The sequence below is a fragment of the Chelonia mydas genome, chromosome 6, assembly GCF_015237465.2.
Source record: "Chelonia mydas isolate rCheMyd1 chromosome 6, rCheMyd1.pri.v2, whole genome shotgun sequence".
Taxonomy (NCBI): Eukaryota; Metazoa; Chordata; order Testudines; family Cheloniidae; genus Chelonia; species Chelonia mydas.
In genome coordinates, this window is record NC_051246.2 from 27,234,854 (window position 1) to 27,256,097 (window position 21,244).

The following is a 21,244-nucleotide window of genomic DNA, read 5'->3' on the forward strand; positions in this document are numbered from 1 at the left end:
GGTCAATGGGAGCAACTACCGTTGAAGAGGATGCCATCATGGTCAGCCAGACAGGTGAGCTAGAGTCACTGCTGCTCAATGCGTTGGACTTGAAATGCTCCATCTGTCCTGGCTTATTGTTGCAGTATAAGGTGTGTCTCTGAGCAAGGTACTGGGCGGTCACCCACAGGGCTTTTGCCCTTACCCAGAACATAAGTAACAGGGTAGCCACTCTATTGTCTTAGCTGGCCACCAGGCACACTGTGAGAGAGGCAGGCCAGTCTGACTCAGAACTGCAGAACTAGGCCCTTGACTAACCTGGATTCTCTTCTGGGTCCTCTCCTCCTCCCTCCTCCGTCAGACCTTTACCCCTTCCCCAAAGGCTGTGAGTAAATTCCCTCCCAAAATAGGTCCAGTATCAAGCGAGCCATCTCGATAGTGGCTGCACAAATCCAGGCTGTGCACCAATACCAGAGCCTCCCCTCCTCTCTAGGGATAGCTCGTATCACCTTTTGACACACACTTGCTCCCCACAGATGGGCTGTCAAGTCTGAGGGAGGAGTCATTTCTGATTTTAAATCCTTGGGAGGAGGGGCAGGGGGGCTAGACCTAGTGGAGATGTGGGCTGTTTAGATTTAGGCTGTTAAGCACCACTAGGTTACAGACATGCTTGGCTTTGATAGGATGGATATAATTATTGCCAGTGTCCAACCAAACCCCATTAGAATAGATTTTGAATGGATCTGGCAATAGGAACCTTTGGAGGAGGGCATTGCTGTAATTCCCACTGAGAATGCTAATTCTGGAGGGCAGGGGAACCGTCTGAGGGAGGAGAGAGATTAAAAAGAGAAAACGAACCTCACATTTAGAAAACCAGCCCCCAGGGCATTTCAGATACTAGGATGGGAAAGGAGCATCTAAGCTCGACTCTTCCATGGAGTCCTTCACAGCCTAGCTCTAAAGTGGTCATTCAGTAGCTCTTCAGTCACACCCCACCACCTGCCCACAGACACACTACCCATCTGATAATGGGGGAGGGGTGGAGATTGAAGGAAAGATGCTTGTTTTTCCTTCCCCTGTGTTATGCCCTGTGCCTTATGGAGGTATTCAGCTCCTGCTCTCTCACCATTGTTTGCGTCTTTTCTCCCCCACAGGTCCAAGCCGTCGCTTCAAGAGGGTAGTAGAAACCATTCAGGCACAGTTGCTAAGCACACATGACCAGCCTTCAGTGCAGCAGTTATCAGGTATGTTGTTTTCACTGTTCAGTGCTTTGCTTCAGCAAGGACATGAAGGTGAAGTGCCTCTCAGTGGGGGGGAGGGGAGAAAAGATGGGGGAGCACATCCCTCTGATTGCAACTAGAAACTAGCTTCATTCAGACAGAACAATAACTCTCCGCCCCCATCCACCCTACTCCTGCCTCCCACACTCCATCTCCAATGTCCCAAGTGACTTCCCGAAGTGAGAAGCCCTTCCCATCTCCCACCCCAAGAGCCATCTGTACCCGCTCAAAGAAAGCAGAAGTTCCAGATTTTCTGTAGCTCCCAAATAGCAGATTAAAGACCCCTCTAGAATGCTGTAGAACCCCCTATATCCACTCCTGGAATAAAGGTTGGAGTTGCCTTTAGCAAGAAGTTAAGAGCAAAGGCTTTCTGAGCATCAGAAGGTGGTTCCCAGCTATGGGTAGTGGTGTTAGACACCTGGCCCTGTTGATCGATTGGTGTAGCCTTCATAGTGTATTCAGGTTCTGCAGGATCCCAGCTTTCATTTTTTTAAAAAGCAAGTTTCTAGCCCCAATGATTGTAAAAACCCAAACAAACAAACAAACAAATAAAAACCTTCCAAGTGGGACCCCAGTGTAATTAATGCAGTCATCTTCCTGAGTCTGCAGTCAGCCTGAAATGGTCACTCAGAGGTGTGAACTTCCTCACTCCATTAAGCACCTTGGAGTGTTCGCCCTAGAGCCTAATGATGACACATTAAAATGTCAGCATTACCACTCATTGCTGATCATTTTAAGAGAATGGAACAGGGAAGAATGTGAGAGTTGAAACCCCTGGGAAGGTTGGGAATTGGGAGTTACTGCAGGAAAGGAAATGCAGCCGGAGAAACAGAGGAGACACAAGAGAAAGAAGGATGGGAAAGGAAGACAAGAAAAGGCAGAAAGAATGGGGAGAATTTTCCCATTTGAATGATGCTGACACCATTAAGTACTGAGCAAATACAAAATGTTAGTAACTAAAGGATATGTATAAGGCCCAAATCGTCTGCTTGACCTTTGTGTAAACCTGCCATTGCTGTGAATTGGGGATTTGCTGTGGATTTAGGTAGATATGGAGTCCTAAAGTTATACCCTGTCCCATGGATTATAATTAAAAATGGAATTTGGCCCTCTTCAAGAAGGAGTTCGATGCCCTTGCTCTAACAGTGTGGCAGGTGAGTGAATTAAATCTGGAGACAGTTCCAGCTGGGAGGGCTATAGAGAGAGTTTTTCCACAAGAAAGAAGTTGTCACTCCGTTTAGGACAGATCTTTCCCACCTCTCCTCCTCCTGCCAGTATTGCCTAGCCCTTTTCCCCGTAGTACTGGAGACTTCTTCGCCCTCCAAGAGCCACTAAAGGAGATGGGAATGACTGGCAGTCGAGAGCTAGATTTGTTTTAGGTTAACTTAATCTCAAGGAACCAAGTGCTTTTTTATTTACTGTCCAGTCTTATGGCATTAAACCAGACACCAGAAAGAAATGAGACCTTTCCCTCACCCGACACCTGGTGTCTTGCCCTCTCTGGTGGGGTTGAGAGAGTTGGGTGATCAGAGAAGCATCCTGTGGTAGAGATCTGGCCAATTCAAACTAGTTCTGCCATTCCTCCTGCTGTTTGACTAAAGGTCCCCCTCTCCTTGCCACTAAGGGGAAGAAATCCCTTATCCTCAGCTGACCAAACCCTATTAAAGAAATTCATGACCTCTCTAACCAGCACCATGCCCTGACCCTCTGTGCTTCATCTACTGAGACTAGCTCGAGAGATTTAGACCCTATTTTTCCCAAGTGTTTAAAGCAACCAGGATGTCCCCATTGGAGAGTCTTCTCAGTGACATGGAACAAAATGCATTCGTCTGCCTGAGAGGTGAGGGAAAGCATTCAGGACAAACCACGCTGTGGGAAATGGATCCAACATGCGTCTTTGTTCTCTCTCTCTCTCTTTTTCTCATGGGAAATCAAATTATAAAAGCAGAATTTCTTTCCTCTGTCCAAAGCTTCCGCAGAGTATCTCTGCGGAGCAATGGAAACCCAGCCCGTTCCTTAACATCACCTCCATGTCACTGAGAAGGGGGGATTATGCATAGAAATATAACATACAACAGGAACAGAATGGGTAGGCTCTTGTAAGTAAGAATGACAATACCCTGCAGCAGGGCAGGGGAAGATTCCAGGCAACAGGACACAGGAGAGACTCCAAGTCAAACAGTCCCGCAGTCAAATATTCTGCTCAACAAGATGTGTATGTTTCTCAATAAGGAGAAAAAGGATGCCCCTTGGAAAATTTAGATTGGCATCTAGGGCCAGGAGAGAGGGAACATGCCAGGGGGAAGGAGAAAAGAGGATTGTTTCCATTAAGGTGGCTGCCAGCATCTGAAAGCTGGCAAGCCAAGGAGCACATCTCCCCAGCTGTACTGGAGCGGGTGAAATGCGATAAGGGGAGGGGAGACAGAGAAAGCAGTGACAGGCTCAGTGTCCATCAGCTAGTCCCAATGAGCTCTGGTGGGGCAGAAGAATTTGTCTTGTTGGGTGGCAGCCGTGCCAGTCATGAAGTCACTTCCCAGAACCTACCATGGGATTAGTCAACTCTCTCTGAGTGGAAAGCAAAGATAATTCTGTTTCTTTCCTCTCTTCCCAAAGCCTGCAGAGGATATGGGCAATTGTGTTCCCTGTCCACAGGGCTTGGGGATGCTGTGGAGACACAGTGCTCAGCCACAGGAGTGGCACCAAACAGATCCGCAGGGAGCTATGCCCAGCCTTGCTCATTCAAAATCATGGTTTGCCACAGGGTGGCGTCTTAGGGAGAGTCAAGGGGAGGACGTGACTGAGAAGGAGGAGAGATTGAGACAGAGCTTGCCCATCCCCCACGCCTAGGAAACAAACCTGTTCCCTTCCTCTCCCATGGCTTCGAAGAAGCTTCAAGTCTAATGATTGAGGCAGCAAGACAGGGCTGCTGGTCTCATGCTGCCGAGGTGCTAGGCACAAGGGGGTCTTCCTGATCGTTGTTAACACCCCATGCTGGGCCTTGTCAGCCTCTCCTGCAACATGAATTTGTCCCCAGTGCTGCTCCTGTTATCAGGTTAATGAGATCCATTGCACTTGGCCTCTGCAGCATGGTGCAGTGGCTCACTTAGCTTTGCCTGTCTCCCTACCAGCCCTGATCATCCCAGCAGTTGTACTGCGTGTTAGATAGGACCTTACTTCACTGGTCGTCCCACTGAAAGCAATGGGACTCCCAGAGTACGGTGCAGCTCTGCATAGGCACTGACTCCGTGGGTGCTCTGGGGCTGGAGCACCCATGGGGAAAAATTAGCGGGTGCTCTGCACCCACCGGCAGCCAAGCTCCCCGCCCCACCTCATCTTACCTCCTCCTCCACTTCCTCCCCTGAGCGTGCCACGTCCCCACTCCTCCACCCAGCGCTTGCCGCCGCCAAACAGCTGTAGCTTGCAAGCTCTGGGAGGGAAGGGGGAGGAGCGGGAACGTGGCGCGCTCAGGGGAGGAGGCGGGGAAGAGGCGGGGCCAGGCCGGGGATTTGGGGAAGGAGTCAGAATAGGGGCAGGGAGGGGGTGGAGTTGGGGCGGGAACTTTGGAGAAGGGGTTGGAATGGGGTCGACAGGGAGCGGGATAGGGGTGGAGTCGCGGCAGAGCCGGGGGCAGAGGGGGGTTGAGCACCCACCAGCGCCAGTAGATGTTGGCACCTATGCAGCTCAGCACAAGTAAGTCTGGCAGGATCTGTCTCCTGCTTGCTGCCACAGACCTACCAACTATGAAGTCATGTCTCCTGACTTCCAGGTCAGATGCCGTTATATGTGGGGCCATTGGAACAAAAATGTATAAAGTGAGAGACGTGTGGGAGGATCAGTTACAGCTTTATTTTAGAGCAGGATTACCCATCACTGAAAGTGTCTCCAGTTCCATCAGTGTCAGTGAGGACTTGTAAGCTCATGATGCTGATGTTTATTCTCTCTCCTGCCCCTCTTTGATCCACTAAGTGACATGCCTGCCCACTAAACCAGCTGGCCTGGGTTTCAGAACAGGACTCACCTTTCTCTGTCTCTCATTTCCCTGAGCTCACATTAGCATTTGTAGATGTTGCACTGTGTGTGTGTGTCTCTCTCTCTCTGGTATAAGTGGGTGTGTTTCTGTGTCACACCTCTGCACCCTCTGGTCTCACTCCCCAGGTAATATCCTCCCTTCATACCCTCATTCTTCTTCTTGGGACTCACTTTGTTTATTCCCTCTCAACAACTCTGAAGCAAGAAAATAAATACATAAATGAATGAAGTCCATAGTAGAACTTAAATTAAAATAGTAAAAATCCATTCAACATCAGAAACAGAGTCCAGTTGGCCAATGTCAGTCCAACACACTCCCCCAGGCAGTGCAGGGAATTAATGCCTTTATATTCTAACTGCTGGGACAACAGCAACATCAATAAATCCATTATGCTCCGCCCTGCCCTGGAAGGACCACGCTGTCCTGGTTCGAGAGAGAAGAATACAGTCTCCAGGGGCGTTCAGCCTTGATCCCACTCCACACACTGCTCTACCTGCCGTACTCAAACTTGACCTAGACAAGACCACCCTCTGCTGGAACAAAAGGATCCCCATGGGGGGAAAAATCTCAGCTCTTTGCCTTTGTCTCCATCCAGTACAATCTCTGCTAAAGTATACTGCACTTTCCTCTGATGCATTCTGACACAGGAATAATAAATACAGCTGGTAAATAGGGGTCTGCAAGAACTAACAGTGATCATTTCACTGTGCATCAGTTTTCCCTGCATTAGCATTTCCTTTCCTTCCTTAGGCTTGTTCCTGGAGAAGGGAGTTCTCCACATACCCTTTTGTCCCGTTTTCTGGGCAAACAACATTGCATCTCTGCAGTAGACTTGCTGCTTCCTTGTTTTCTTTTTGCTACTTTATATCAGGCTTTAACTCTTTGGTAACTGATGATTTCAGAACATTTCAGTGTCACAGCTGAAAATTCCAGCTCCCAACATCAGAGTTAACAACCACATAGATGCCTCCCCCCGCCCCCTCCCCACACACACACACCCCACCTCCTCAAAACAAGGCCTGTATGGATGCTTTCTGCCATATCTCTGTACTTACACCCAGCATATACATATGCTGTCTCCTGTTGTACTGATACATGTACTGTGCAGAATAAATGATCCTTAGCTGACTGAAATAGCTTTATTAGTTTATAGGCTTTTCTTGCTGTGCACTCACATTTTGCCCAGGAGCTGTAACAAACTGAAAGATTACCTAGGAAGATGGATATGAAACTTGCAACGTCCAAATGTGAAAAAGGAATTGCAGATTTTCATCCTCAGTCTAGAAAGGTTGAGTACATAACAACTGAGCAGCAGGAATTTACAAGGAAGTAATTCCACCAAGGGGGTTCTGGTGAAGATCTAAACCATAAGAATGAAATTCAAGCATCCAGATCCTTGATGAGAGAACAATATACTTCAGACAAGTACCCAAAAGCTGGGGAACGTACTTGAACTACCTTGGAGCTGAGCAAGCTAATGGCAATCAAGGGCACTCAGCACCTTGCAGGAGATGCTCAGCACTTGGTAGGATCAGATCCTTGATCTGGAAATCTCACAGCCACAGTCTCTTGCCTGATATTTTCTTTATTAGCAGAAATCAGAAATACCAGGAAACTGGATTTTTTTGCAGGCAAATATAGGAAGCGCAGAAACATATGAGAATGTAAAGAAAAAAGAAAAGAGAGAAAGAAAAGTTGAGAGAACTTCATCAAAATAATAATCATCAAAAATAAGGTTCAGGGCTGCTCTGAATTTTGATGCGAACCAGTGTATCCATATCCTCATGAAACACACTGGATTTGATTTATAACAGGGTCTTTGTTACATCAGAAATCTGATTGACTGCAGGAGTCTCTGTGGTATAAGGAGTACCCAAGATCACCAGCAAAGATATTATTTATTAATTAACATCTGTTGTACACTTTAAGAAGTGCAGTTACATGACACGCCCACGCTTCTCAGATGGCTGAAGACACTTGGAATTCGGCCTCATTTGCCTCACAAGACATCTGGATTGTGCAGGCATCCGGTTCTGGATTATTATCCATGGAGAGAAAACCAGCTGCAGACAGTTTGCCGGGTTGGTTTACATTAAATATTCTATGGATAAAAATGCTATTTTTAGGTTGTGAAACTTTTATCATCTAGAATTAGTATTAGAACAAAACATTACAATATGATGGAAAGGACTGAAACTATTCAAACGGTTGTTATAAGGAAGACGGGGAGGGGATCGTTAACCACTCAGTATTTAACTGATGTCCTCTGAACTACAGTTTCCAGATGCATCTGTGTGGTGTTCTTTAAAAAAAAAAACCACCTGATAATGCATGAGGCAGGCATCAGAACTAAATATGGATTCTTATGCAGTTACAGGTACTATACAACATATAGAAATGCAGTTACAGTCGTTTTGGTTGAACATTTTTAAGAAACAAAATGAGTTATTTGTTTTTGCCCTCCAGATATTTTTCCATGCTCTTGTAATTCCAAAAGAATTTTTGCATTTTTCCCTACCCATCACATACACGTGCATCACATAACCTGCAATTCATATTTTTGAAACAAAACTATTATATAATGCCTAAGATATTAAATTGAATTGCATCCACAAGGCCACCTTTACAATAATTTTTTGTTTTGTGGATTTGTCTTCTTGCATTCGAATCACTCAGTTAATGTATTTGCAGCAATTAAACAATTAGATGGATCTAAATCAGATTGCAAAAACATCTATGATAGCTGACCACAAGTGACTTTTAAAAAATAAACAGTATTTGCACAAGATATCCATTGAATGTAATATTAAGTTTTTGAGCCAAATCCACAAATGCATGGAAATATCCATTTCACTGGAGAAACTCTCCAGTATCTAACCCCCAAAAGCATTACCCAAATATTCCCCTTTGTGTGTGGAGTGTTGGTAGCTGAGGATCCAGTCCAATTCCCTTGGAAGTCCATGGAAGTCCTGAAGTCAGTGGCAGTTGGATCAGCACTTAAAAGCATGGAAATTCCCATTTAAGAATTAGTTTTCAGTCCTTTAAAGGACTGGATCTGCTAATCATTGACTAAATTCCCTGACCTTTAGCAATAGGTGGTGAATACCCCCAACAGCTAGCAGAAGGGGACTATACCATTACACATCAGAGGCTTGATCTAATACGAACTGAAATCAATGGGAACTTTTCCATGGCTTCAGGGCAGTTAAACTGAAGATGGATCCAGCCCAGCTAATGTAAAGCCATTTTTTCTTAGGTCCTGCAACATCCCTTAAGAACTCAAAGCCAAATTCATCCTAATGTAAATCCATTGAAGTCAGTGGATTTATTCCACGGAATAAATTATGCCTTGTGTGCCTCAGTTTCCTCATTGATAGAATGGGGATAATAAAACTAAGCTACCTCCCAGGGCTGTTGTAAGGATTAATGTTTGTATGGCACTTTGAATAGATAACACTATGGCATAGAAGTCCTAAAGGTTATCCTCCTCCAGCCCCATTTGGATCACTGGTCCTTCGTAATATCCCAGCATGCAATTGTGTTGGTGACATTACTTCAACCAGAGAACCAGGGCCTGTCCCTGCTCCGTGGCAGGTCAGGTGAGTGCCATAGTTGGTTTGATTATATGGTGCAATTTTGTGAAGTTTGTAATAGAGATGGGCCTGGAAGTTGGCAATCTGGCTCCAGATTCTAGGGTTCAGTCCCATCACTGGTTTGTAATATTATTTTATAACCAAAGGGTATAAAATATCGTTAAAAAGAAAACCTTTGTAAATCCAGACCACATAGTAAAACAGGCACGTATCTGGCAAACACCCCTCACCCCAGTCCGCTCCTGGCCCTCAGAACAGGAGCAGGCACTGCAGGTGGGGCTGGATATTGTGGTTGGCGGTATCTGCTGTTGGAGGCCTTGGACACAGTTTGCGGCAGCTGGGGGAGTTCTAGCCAATCCAAACCATTTGCAGACTCACCTTTGATGTCCTAGTAAATTTGAAATGTTGTTATGTAATTTCAGTGAGGAACATGGTTTGTGCTGCACATACATAGGAATACATCTAACTCCTACCCTTGCCCTGTCAGGGGCAGGATGGCCAAGGCCCCTAAAGGACAATTAAACCTCCTGGCCCCCCTCATGTGCCTGATCCCCTTCTCTTTGTCCCCCAGTCCCTTCCCTTGAGCCCCACACCACCCCTATGCCCTAAGCCTCCATTACAATCCCTGCCCCCTCCTCCTAGCCCCTCTCACACACCCTATTTTTCCTCTGCTCCCTGATCCCCTTCCTTTTTTCCCTCTTCCCCAGTCCTAACCCTTTTTCAGGAGCCTCCCATGCCTGGTGGGTATTATTTCTCTGATGCCTCTGCCAGCCAGACTCTAACCTTTGTGTTGGGGATCGCTGGAGGTTCTTCTCTGCTGCTCCGACCAGTGGCAATGGACCCAGAATGCTCTCCCTTTTCCATGGTCTCTAGAAAACACCTATTGTGATCTCCCCACCTTGGTTAACATCTGGGGAGCATCTTATTCAGGCACATGGTGTCCTCTACCTTCTTTTTTAATTACTTTTCTCAGCATTCTGGGGAAAGGGGAGCTGACAAATTACCCAGGCCTGCCCCCTTCTTGGCTGGCATCAGGAAGCCTATCACTCTGGTGTCTAAGTGCTGGTAGAGAGTCAGAGCAAGAAGAGAACTTAAACTGAATTAAGTGCATTAGAAATCATCTAGCTGCTCGGCAGCCAGTGGGTGCTCAGGATTGCCCAGCGTTCTGAAGCCATCCCGCTGGGGAATCCAGAATACTGACAGACTGGGGAGGAGTTCCACGTGGTCATGTTCAACCTGGCTGGTCTTTCTGCATTAACACTTACATTTACTCTACCTTCTGCACCCTAGTTTCCTGGATTTGGTTTAGAAGCACTTAGCTGCCATGGTGATGGGAGCTACAAGCAATTTTGATAGAAAGTGCACATAAAACAATTTTCGGGCATATTCCACTATCCTTTTATGTTAAGCAGAACTTTAGTCTGTGAGCAATCCCGTTAAAATCCATCTGACTAAGGGACTACTCTGTCTGAGTAAGGGAGGCAGAATTATGTTTATGACTGAGAGGATATCCCTTGGAGTATATGAGGTGATTTTGTGAGGGGGATGGATGCCGGAAGAGTGTGGCTGACACCTAGATCACATACAAAATAGCATCCTGCCAACGTGGTGGTGTTGCACAGATAGCTGCTTAGTCACCATCTTGATTTTGTAGGGCTACTTTTGTGGCTGGCCAGGTGAAACAATATAGTTCAAGATTTTTAATTCATTGATATAGTTGCAAAACATTATTTGCTTGTTTTAAACATCTGTAACTGAGATAAGAGACTGGATAGAAATGGGGGAAAATGAGGCAGATTGTGCTCTCAGTTACACCGTGGGGGTTCCGCTGGCATAAATGGGGGCACAGTTTGTCCTGGGTTCTGGGTTATGTAAACTCCTAGCTTTGTGCGTTTCCTGCTTCAGGAGATAATGCGCTAAGTGACTGCTTTGTGCACAAGGGTATGGAAACCTTTTTTTTTTTTATGTTTTTCCATCCCTCCCTCCTCTTTCCATTCTATGATCCAGACACCACTAACTGTGTGGAGTTGATGACTGGCAGACTTTCCAAATGTGGTAAGAACTTCCCTTCTGCCTTCTATCCCTCCCCTAACCCCTGCTGAATCACATAATGTCCTCCTCTCCTCCCACTCCTTTTGCACATCTGCCCACCCCCTGACAACTCCCTATACCTCTCATGTACCTTCTGTACATACGCACACCTACTCCTGTTCCTCCCCATCCATACCCCTACACACAGGGCCCATCACAGTTTCACCCTGCACAGCACAAGTATGCGTTGTTCCACTTGTGAGTTTCTCCCCTCACTCTAATCCATGCCCGCTGGCATTTTTGCTTTTTCGCCTTTGACTCAGACTTCACTTTGAAGTCGCCTTTCTGTGGGTGAGGCTGTGCACCGCAATCCCTGCTTTTGAGTTGCTGCCTCCTTGTGTCTCCTGCAACAGAGAGAGAAGACTACTTTCATTCTTCTCCTCATCACTCTCTCCTCCACTCCCCAATGTGTGTTTGGGGTAATCCCCTCTTTCTCCTGGAAGTCCACTGCATAAGACAGATCCCACATTATGGGCCAGATCCTCAGCTGGTGTAGATCAGCATAGCTCCAGTCTGACTCTGAGGATTAATATTGCCCTTCTGGGACCAACCATAGTTGAGGCTTTTTACTAGGGATGGATTAACTTGTTTCTCCCAAAACTCACATTTGACCTTGCTTGAGGTTCCACAAATTTCATTTAAATTTATACACACACACACAGAGATTTTTCCTTTCTTCCTGTGTATTTGCCCTTCCTGGTGAGAGCAGAAGTGGAAATGCCCGAATACACCAAGGGAGGTTTTTCACTTGGTACTTCTGGCCTGAACAGAAACAGGAAGTTCCTGAAATGACACAAGAGAGCCTCTTTTCTTTAGATGTCCAATCCAGGATGGTAGGCCTGAAACATTCAGATGTTTATCTGAACCTGAAGTCCAAACCTGTTTAGGATCTCCTCACTGAGTCAAATACTGCTCTTGGTTACACCACTGTAAATCCCAAGTAACTTCTTTAGCTTCTGTAAAGTTGCTCTGAGGTTACAATGGAAGTAATATCGGATTTACAGAAGTGTAGCTGAGAGAAGAATTTGGTCTGTTACCTTTTATGCTCATGATCTCTTTCCATTAAATTACAGTTTAGCTGGAAGGAGTTTTTCTGTTTCTCTGGAGGGGGTTCATTTTGAATTATTATTTCAGTTCCTGGGTTATATTGTTCCCACTCTCCGCCTGGAGGCTCATTTATGTCCTAGGCAGATCTCCAGCCTCTCTGTAAAAGCGTCAAACAGCAAATCTGTCCTCTCCCTCAAGCTGCAGTTAGTTGCCTGGAACCGGCAGCAACATCATACAAAAATACTGAAATTCAGATTCCACTGATTGCTTGAAAGTTAATTGAACTACACAGAAAACCAGTCGGTGCTCTGCACTCTCTAAACAGTGTGTCTATTGCTGTTCATCTTCTGTCCAGCCACGCCCACCAGCTGTCACAGTGTCAGCTTCCGTACTAGCAAGGGGAAGGGAGACTGGAGCAAAGGCCAGTGAAAGAAAGCATTTTGTAGGCAGAGGAACAGAGGAAGTACATGGGCAAATCCACCTATGCAATAATAGGATTTGTGTGGCTTAATGGAGCCACTGTCTATGTGTCACACACACTTACACACAGAGTAGCAATGACATATGTTGTGCCAAATTCTACCCTCATATGTAACTCCAGTGTCATTCCAGAATTTGACCCCCCAGAGGCAAACTCTTCCCTGTGGCTTTGAGGACAAGCAGCTTTCTGTGAGGCTGAAATGATGGTTCACCAACTAGCCACTAGAGGTGTAATAACAAATAAACAACAGTGTGTAGACCCAAGCACCATACTCCATCAAGTGTCCCAAGTCGTCATAGTCAGAGAGCACCATCCTGAGGGGCTGTGTGGTTTAAGCTTGGTTAGACTGTATTTAGGCTCCAGCTGAAGTGGGTAACTTTGTGATCGCTAATGTTGAGCCCCGCACTGTTATCTATACCAGGGGTGCAGTGGCAGAGAAGATCCTGAGCTGCTGCTCCCTTATGATGACCCTGACCCTGTAGGCACTGGACAGAGAAGTTCTGTTCCTTATAGAATCCCCCCGCCATTTGCTCTGCCCCTTGCCCCCCGACACAGCGGCACCTGCAGGAACAAGCTTGCCAACGTGTGCTGCCCTCCTGTAGCGGAAGGCATGGCTCACCATGTCTGTGCTGTGAGCCTGTACAGAAGGGAACATTCTGGTTTTTGATGAAATCTGACGTTTCTCAGTCTCCTGCTGACTATCAGCCATTACATATATAATTGATGCAATCGGATTGATATTGATACAAATTGTGACCCCAGCCATGGGGGAGTGGATTTGGGGGAGAAGTCCACCATTAAAGATCATAATCCAATCAGGATTTAACTATCACAAGAAATACTACGGGCCAGAGTTTCCAAAGAGCTCAGGCCCAGATTTCCAAGTGCTCAGCACCCACAACTGGGGCCAGATTTTCCAAAGGGCTGAGCATCCAGCAGTTCCCACATGGGGCCAGACTTTCTAGTCTCCAACACCAGGTGTCTTCCTCTCTTAATATAGCAATATGTCTGCCTGCAGAAAACTCCGAAACGTCTGTTTTGATTAGGAATATTGCCATACAATCTGCACTTTATTTATGTCAGTCAGTGCCTCTGAAGGTCCCATGTGAAAGTCGAGGTACTGTGCTAAATAGGAGTGGCTTTCCTTTTAAATGAAACACAGTGTTGATGAGATTATGTCACAGGAAATAGGAGGTGAGAGGCAAGAAGCAAGGAATGAAATTTTCACCAGTGCCACCTTGGGGACAGTTCAGCGAACTTAAAACTTGCGAGTTCACTGTTGACTGTCTGATAGAAAGGGGCAAATCCTGTTCTTAGGTGCCAGTATTGTTCTGGCACCGGGAGCATCATATATGAACAGAAGATGGGGATTGGGAAACAAAGGCCTTTAAGACAATGGACAGTGGCAATGCCCATGATGCTGGCCGCAGCCATGGCTTTAAGAAAGAAAGGAAACCTTATATTGAAAGAACTCCCTGTGATGAATTTCCTGTGTTTGAAGGCCAAACCATTTGCAATGAGGGTATCTTTCAACACCAAAAGCTTAGGCCCCTGTCCCCCACCCTCTCCTGGCATGCTCTCTGCATTGCCAGCAGATGTTCAAATGCACACACAACTCCTTCCACTCCCCCTCCCAGTCGGTTCTCTGTAATGTTGTGTGACAGTAGTGACTTGGCCGGTGCTAGCTCTTGGTAGTGATTTTTGCTGGCAATGATTGATGCACGTACAAAACATTCCTGAAATGGTAGCAGAAAAGAAAGATGCAAGAGAGGTAGAATGTGTGCAAGCCGTAGCAGCTTCCAAACCCTCCTGATTCCTTTTTGTTTCTGATAGTTCCGGCAGACGGAGCTGAGGTTCTTTATGAGGTCAAAGCAAACACAGTGTTCCTGGTGTAACCACCCGCTCTTCTTCCGTGAAGCTTGTCGGCTTTGCCCAGGGTGCCTGTGGCCCCACTGGTGCTAAGTCCATGTCAAGCAAATTTCTTAGCAATGGCAAATGAAATATGGGGTCTTGAGAGAGAGTCCATGCAGCCTATCTGGACAGGGTCTCTTCACCTCCTTGGTCTGGTGTCTGGCTGCAATTCTTTCCTCTTAGTGCTGGCTGTACCCAGTCCATTCACAGTTGCAGCTTCTTTTGCGGCGTTAGGCAGAGTCTGTGCCGCACATGAATTACCCTCTGCGTAAAGATATTTCTATTTCACTTCCTCAATGCCCAACCCCTCCATAGCTTCAGTACTTGTTTTCAAGCCTTTTACCCTCTGCAACATCCACGCCTACCATCTGGCTCAGAAATGCACATGCCCCAATCATGTCGCCGCTCAGTCTCCTCTGTCTAATGAATATAAACTTAATCACCACATTGCTATGATGCTTCTTGCGCTTTACCATCCTTGCTGCCCTTCCTCCGGTGTTTGTACTGCATCCACCAGAGTTTGTACTCAGGATTAAAGAAGCTCCCAGTCATGGGACATTATCTCTCATTCAGAAATATTACACTAACCCTTCGAGACCCTGAGCTGGATTGGCAGATGTGATATATCCCACTGCCTGTACCAGGTACTAATAGCAGGAGACTTCTAAACGTAACTAGTGATGGTCCTGCAGGTTCAGGCCCCATTTTCCTGGCAGTATAAACCCACCAGGTCTGGCAGTTAACCAGCACTCACCATCTTGGTGTTCTCAACATGCCTGGCCCTTCTTTATTTGTCATCACAGAGCAAGTATCAGTGCGGGTGCCCTTTACCCAATCCAAGACTATTATCTAAGTGAGTCCATGGGTGTCCTAGCAGGCAAGAATATGGATGCTGTGGTTGTCCATATTGCCTGGCCCTGGTTACCAACAGGACAAGAGAGGATGGAGACAAACTATTTAATTGCAAGCTCAGCTACTGTAAAAGGCAAAGGAAAGAAAGGGTTAGTGAAATGGCCTATTTTTTTTCAATAGCTCTCTCTGAATATCCCTAAGGATTTCTCACTTCCCATTAAAATTTGAGCTGAGAACGCTGATTATAAGGAATTCAGTAGTGATATCGGCAAAGGGGAGGTAGGCTATTAAATACTGTTGGCCCAGTAAATCTCCAGACACTTGAGAGCCAGTAGGGCATGGGGGTGGGGGAAGAGCTGAATATTTTAATAGGAGGATTTAAAATCCTATATCAGGACTCACCAAATGCAGAGCATTTACATATAAAATGTATTTAGCATTTTGTTGGTCCATTCGTGCAAATTAGACTTTTGTCTTCTGTACCTGTCTATGCAAAGAACTTAAACCTTCCCAATCCCCATAGAACTCTGCTTAGTCTGCCCTCCCCCTTCCCTCTAAGCCTGTGGAATAAACTGCTCCGCTGAATCACTAGAAATACCCCCCTCTCCTTCCCTCCCTAGCCCGCATTTTTTTTTAGTGCTCTCTTCCATTCTTTCTGTCTGCTGACTCCATTTGTGTATGAAGATGAGGGTCCAAAGCCACATAAGAACTTGCCCTGTCCACAATCCTGCATTCAAGGCTGAGTGTTACTTGCATTCCCTGCCCTCCCACCCACCGCGTCCACTCGTTTTTCCCACTGGAAGGGAGTAACCACCTCTAGAAGTAGAGAAGAGTCTGAGCAGAGCGTGTGCCCGCAAGCCATCTGGCTAGGACAACTTCACTGAGCCTTAGAGAGGGGCCTCAGTAAAAATCCTGTGGCTGAAACCTCCATCCCCCTGAACTCTAGGGAGATTTCAGAATCCAAACCAGAATGTGTGTGTGAAATTCATGGCATGTCCAATCTCAGCCACAAATTTAGGATCCATGTTTTAAATTTCCCCCAAATCTGAAGGTGTTGGTGTTGGAGTCTGAGGTTTTGGTGTGGGCCATCTCTAAGACTGAGTCAGGTAGCTAGGTCACACCTGTCCAGCAGCTAATGGTGGCTTGGACTTGACAGCTGTATTCAGTGCAAAGAACCAGCACCTGCACTCAGTTAAACACTATACTACCTACCAGACAAAACCAGGCCTATAGTTATGCAGGTAAATGAGGGCTCCTTACATAATATTTGTGCCTTTTAAAGTGAGGAAATCCCAAAATTAGAGAGACAAGGTGGGTGAGGTAATATCTTTTATTGGACCAACTTCTCTTGGTGAAAGAGAAGCTCTCCTGCTGACAAAGTGCTGTCTACACAGCGGGGGTTAGGTCTGTATAACTACGTTGCTCAGGGGGTGTAGACAAAACCTTAGTGTTGTTCCATTGTGGATGTGGGACAATGACACTTCATACACTAGAGAACCATATGGCAATGATAATAAAACATATCGAGGGTGTTATAGAAAGGGGAAATGGCAGACAAAGAGATTTTTTTTCAGTGACATGAAAGGCTGTGTTCTGACAGATGCGCAGCACCCAATCTGCGCCATAGTTTGCCCTAGTCTCGTGGCTAAATTAATCAAAGTTTCCTAATGCTGTTTTCTATTAGCGTATGACGCTGCAATTCCTTTGGCTTCCAACTCCATAATAGTGAAGCTCATTGGCTGTTTTAAAGAGGGTGGAGTGCAGAGTATATCAGCCTGATACTAGTTCTTGCTTTGTGGTCCCACCAGGTTAAATCGCGGCCAGAAACCACATGTGCACAGGAGCCTGGTCCTGCAGTCTGCTGAGCATTCTCAACTCCCGCTGTTGTCAATAAGGATTGAAGATGCTCAGAACCTTGCAGAATCACAGCCTCACACATACTAGCTGAGGATTACCCCCTTGCATCCCAGCCCTACTCATGTCTCAAATGCTCGTATTCCCCTGGAATGCACAGGTGTTCCAGGTCAAGTGGCTGGCTGAAGGTGGTTGAGTGGGTGTTCAGGGAGAGACCAGTCAGCGTAACTAAAAGAAGGAAGAAAAGCATAATGTGTAACACAGAACTTGCTAAGGCTGCAAGGCAAAGTTGATTATGCATTAATGCCCCACCTTTATCGATGCAGTTACACAGGAACTGCATCCCCTGAGGGTTACAGTCCACTCATAGAGTTGCCAAATAATTCCAGACCAAAGGTATAGCTGTTTCCACAACGTGGTGCGGTGTGCCAGGCTTACACAGCAATGGAGTTCCCCTGCTAGGTAGGATCTCTGCTCCCAACCACATGGTAGCCAAGTAGGACATTCCCCCCTTGGCACGTTTTGCTCCCAGCCTCTTTACTGCCAGAGGTGTCCCATCCTAACACTCTTCCTCTTGCTGCTCATCATCTTCATCCTCCACACACCCCCATGCACGTGGCTCTGGATCTCTCATCACGTTCTTCTTGTTAAAAACCCCATTGTTCATTTGTTTGTTTGTTCTCTCTCTCTCTCTCTCTCTCTCTGTTTCTCTTTCTCTCTGTGGTTTTTTTTTTTTGTCTCTTCTGTTTTGTGTACCCAGGCAGCCCATTGAGTAACTTCTTTGACGTAATTAAACAACTTTTTTCAGACGAGAAGAACGGGCAGGTGAGCCATCCCCCCGGCACGCCAACCAAGCATAGCGCAAACAGCAAGCGGAGCGATTCCGATGCTAATGACTATGGGTCTAGAGGAGACAATAAGTACCCCGCTGGCAAAGACAAGGCAAAGATGGTCTCATCAGGCGGCCTACAAGACCAACCTTAAATAAATACATTTTAAAAAATTAAATAACTTAAAAAACAAAAAGCAAGAAAGAATCAAAGAATATTCCTTAGCAAGCTAGCCTCTAAACTAGAAGGATGTATATACCTTTCCACAACAGTACAAAACTGTCTATAGACAAATTTTGTAAGAAGGAATGACTGTATATATATACATATATATATTTATATATGATATATAATATATATCTCAGAAACAAACACACACACAAAGAAAGAAAGAAAAAGAAAGAAAGAAAGAAAGACAAGGTAGCACAGATGACAAAATCCAGTTCACCAGATCTTGGGTTGTGGCTTTTTTGGTTTGGTTTTTTTTTGTTTTTACATCTCCCTGTATTTTGAGTATTTTTATTTTTTTCCCCTCCTGATGTTTTGTTGGATTTTTTAAATTATTATTTTTGTTTCTTGTTCTGTTCTTGCTCTCTCTGTTTCTGACGACACCACTTGTTTCCGCTCTGCTACCAGGAATTATCCCGAAAAGTTAACATGTCAGCCACGGCTTCACCTTCTGTGCTCTGCGGACACTTGTTGACGGAAGGAAACCGATGTAGACTGTCCAAGGACCAGTCCTGTTTGAGGTTCCCAGCCTCCCCCTCTGCCCCCAGGAAATGGGTTTCTCCCCCACCTCCTCCCAAACACCTCCCCAACATGCACTTTTTCTCTTTTTCTTTTTGGTGCTCCACGAGGGAGATCTGCTCAGTAATGGGATTGCACAACCTGGGCTGGAAGCAGGTTGCAATTGTTGGAGTGACACCATTGCCCTTGACAACATTCATCGGTACAGGTGAACTCAGACTGGCAGGGGGAGGGGGGCAAGAAACAAGGGGAAATGTTACCATGAAACCAGGGAGCTCTCTCAGCCAAAACCACCAAGGAGTGAGTAAAAGCAAAGCGTCAAACCAAGACAATATCGGGGAGTTTCACTGTGGGATTTTCTCAAACTCCTTTCCCCCCCACCCCCGTCCCCACCCTTTCCTTTTGTTTTTGTTTTTTTTTTAAATTGTGTTTGTTTTTTATACTCTTATCATTTTGCTTTTCGACCTGCTGGAAGGGGGGGGGATCCCCTCGTGGGGGTGGGGGGAATGAACAAACACAAATACAAACAAACCTTAAAACTTAGGGAAAAGGCAACATACGGCAGCAAAAGAGGCGGGCAAGGATTCTGCCTCTCCGAGAACAGCCTCTTGCCACCAGCTGCCGTTGCCACTGCTGCTGCTCCTTCTTCTTCATCTTCCTCCCCCGTCTTCAACTCCCCGCCTACCACGCTGCCGGGTTGGGACCTTCTTCCGCCATCTGGATCTGCCAACACCCCCTGCATTTGGATGCAATTGTCGTGTCGCTCGTGCTGCATCAATATCAGTATTATTATTTATTTGCTGGGTTTGATTTATTTATTTGATTTATTGGGTTTTTCAACAAACAGAAGAAGAAGAAAAGAGGATAACTTGGGGGGTATTTTCCCATGTGTGTGCGTGTGCATACCACTGGCACTTAGTTCATTTGAGTGAGACGAGGAGTCAGTGCTATGGGCAAGTGAATCACGAAGCTACTGTAAACTTTAAAAATTACTGCAAGATATTTTTATAAACTTTTTTTTTTTGAAAGGGGCTGGCGGGTGGGAGTGGGTGGGTGAGGACTGTTTTTTGTGCTTAAGTTATTATTAGGTCTTGGTTATTTATATATACATATATATTGAAAAATTTAAGCTGTTAGATAGATCTTCTGTTTTGTTTAATTACTGTGTAGAGGCGACACTGATTCCTATTTATTTTTGGGGGGGGGGGAGGTAGAAAAAACCTTAAATGTTCCTCTTGCGAACTTGACTTTTTATTTATTTATTTATTTTGGTCTTTTTCCCCTGGGAGCTACATGACCAAGTGTAATTTATTCTGGCCCAAGTTCAAATGAACAAACAAACACGGCTGTAAACGTCAAAGACAAAAACACAATGAGAAAGACTTCTTTACTAAGGTTTTAAAAACATAGGGTTAGCATTAGAGTGCAAGTCTCTTATGACCTTCAGTTGCTGTTTGTTGGGTTCCCTCTGGGTGTATGTTGTAAGACAAGAATTTTTATTTTTTCTAAATGATACCATCGGGCAGTTTCTCTCTTTTTGTTGTTGTTGCTGTTGTTGTTTAGTTTGTTTTCCCCCTCTTCGACCAGTTTCACTTGTACATAGGTTTGAAGATTAAAAAAAAAAAAAAGTAAGGCACAATTGGGATGGTAACCTTTAACCCTTGACCTTTCCTTGTCCCCCCAAATGGAAGAGATTTATTTTATTTATTTTTGGGTTGTTTTTAATTTATTATTTTTTTCCTATTCTTAAAATTGTATCGCTGTGTGCATGTCAGATGCCGTGGGGGTGATGGCTGGGGATGGGGGGAGGCCAGGGTGCAGGAGGGGGGGGCAGTTTTAATTGCATGACATTGCTGTAAATTAGTCTCTTTTGCTTTCGTTGTCTTTCCTGCCTCTGCCCTCTCTCTCTGCCTCTCCTCCAGGACCTCCTGCGACCACCTCCATCCTCTTTTCCCTCTTTTCTCTGTGTGTATAGATTTTTGATGCTTCTGTTACATTGTACCTCTACAAAAGGCTGGGATTTCGATACAAAATAATAATAATAATTTACAAAAAAAAAACAAAAAAACAAACCCTATATCAGCAAAATCCATGCAGTACAAGCAGGAAGGGGATTACTTACACAAGATATAAGAATAAACGAAAGCAATACCTCTTGTTATCCTTCCGATTTTGTACTTTGACGACACACATGCGCGCACACACACACACTCACAGAAACAAACTGACATTATTTAACAGTTTAAAATGGACAAAAAATCTGATGTATCCCTTGTTAAATAACTGTGAGCAACTTTAGTTCAAAAAACAATAAATTCATTCAGTAAAGACACTAGCTCTTGAGTGTCCTGTTTATGTCTACGGTGGAGAATCCATCCCCCTGCCTGCCAGCACCGGACTCAGGTAAGTACCGAGCAAAGGCCTTTCAAACCTAGACAGAGAAGTGTGACTTGCACTTATCCAAGTCTCCTCCTAATCATGAATTAAACACAGGTTTGCTACAATTTAGTAATTTATGTTTTGCCTGACCAAGCCGAGTCCTGCACCCA

At 45.5% G+C, this 21,244-nt stretch overlaps 1 protein-coding gene across 19 annotated transcripts in view; it reads left to right on the top strand.

Annotated features, from left to right (window-relative positions):
- Window positions 1–21,030, top strand: part of BRSK2 (BR serine/threonine kinase 2) — a 427,587-nt gene extending 406,557 nt beyond the window's left edge. For 4 of the 19 annotated variants that reach the window (XM_043548958.1, XM_037899612.2, XM_043548963.1 and 1 more), the window contains 2 exons: window positions 1,134–1,223; window positions 18,585–21,030. In XM_043548958.1, coding sequence (XP_043404893.1) covers window positions 1,134–1,223; window positions 18,585–18,604 — 110 coding nt within the window. In that variant the 3' untranslated portion in view covers window positions 18,605–21,030. Of the gene's footprint in view, window positions 1–1,133; window positions 1,224–10,889; window positions 10,938–17,878 lie in introns of all 19 variants that reach the window. The other 15 variants (XM_043548952.1, XM_043548953.1, XM_043548955.1 and 12 more) reach the window with 8 other exon arrangements.
- The last annotated feature ends 214 nt before the right edge of the window (window positions 21,031–21,244 follow it).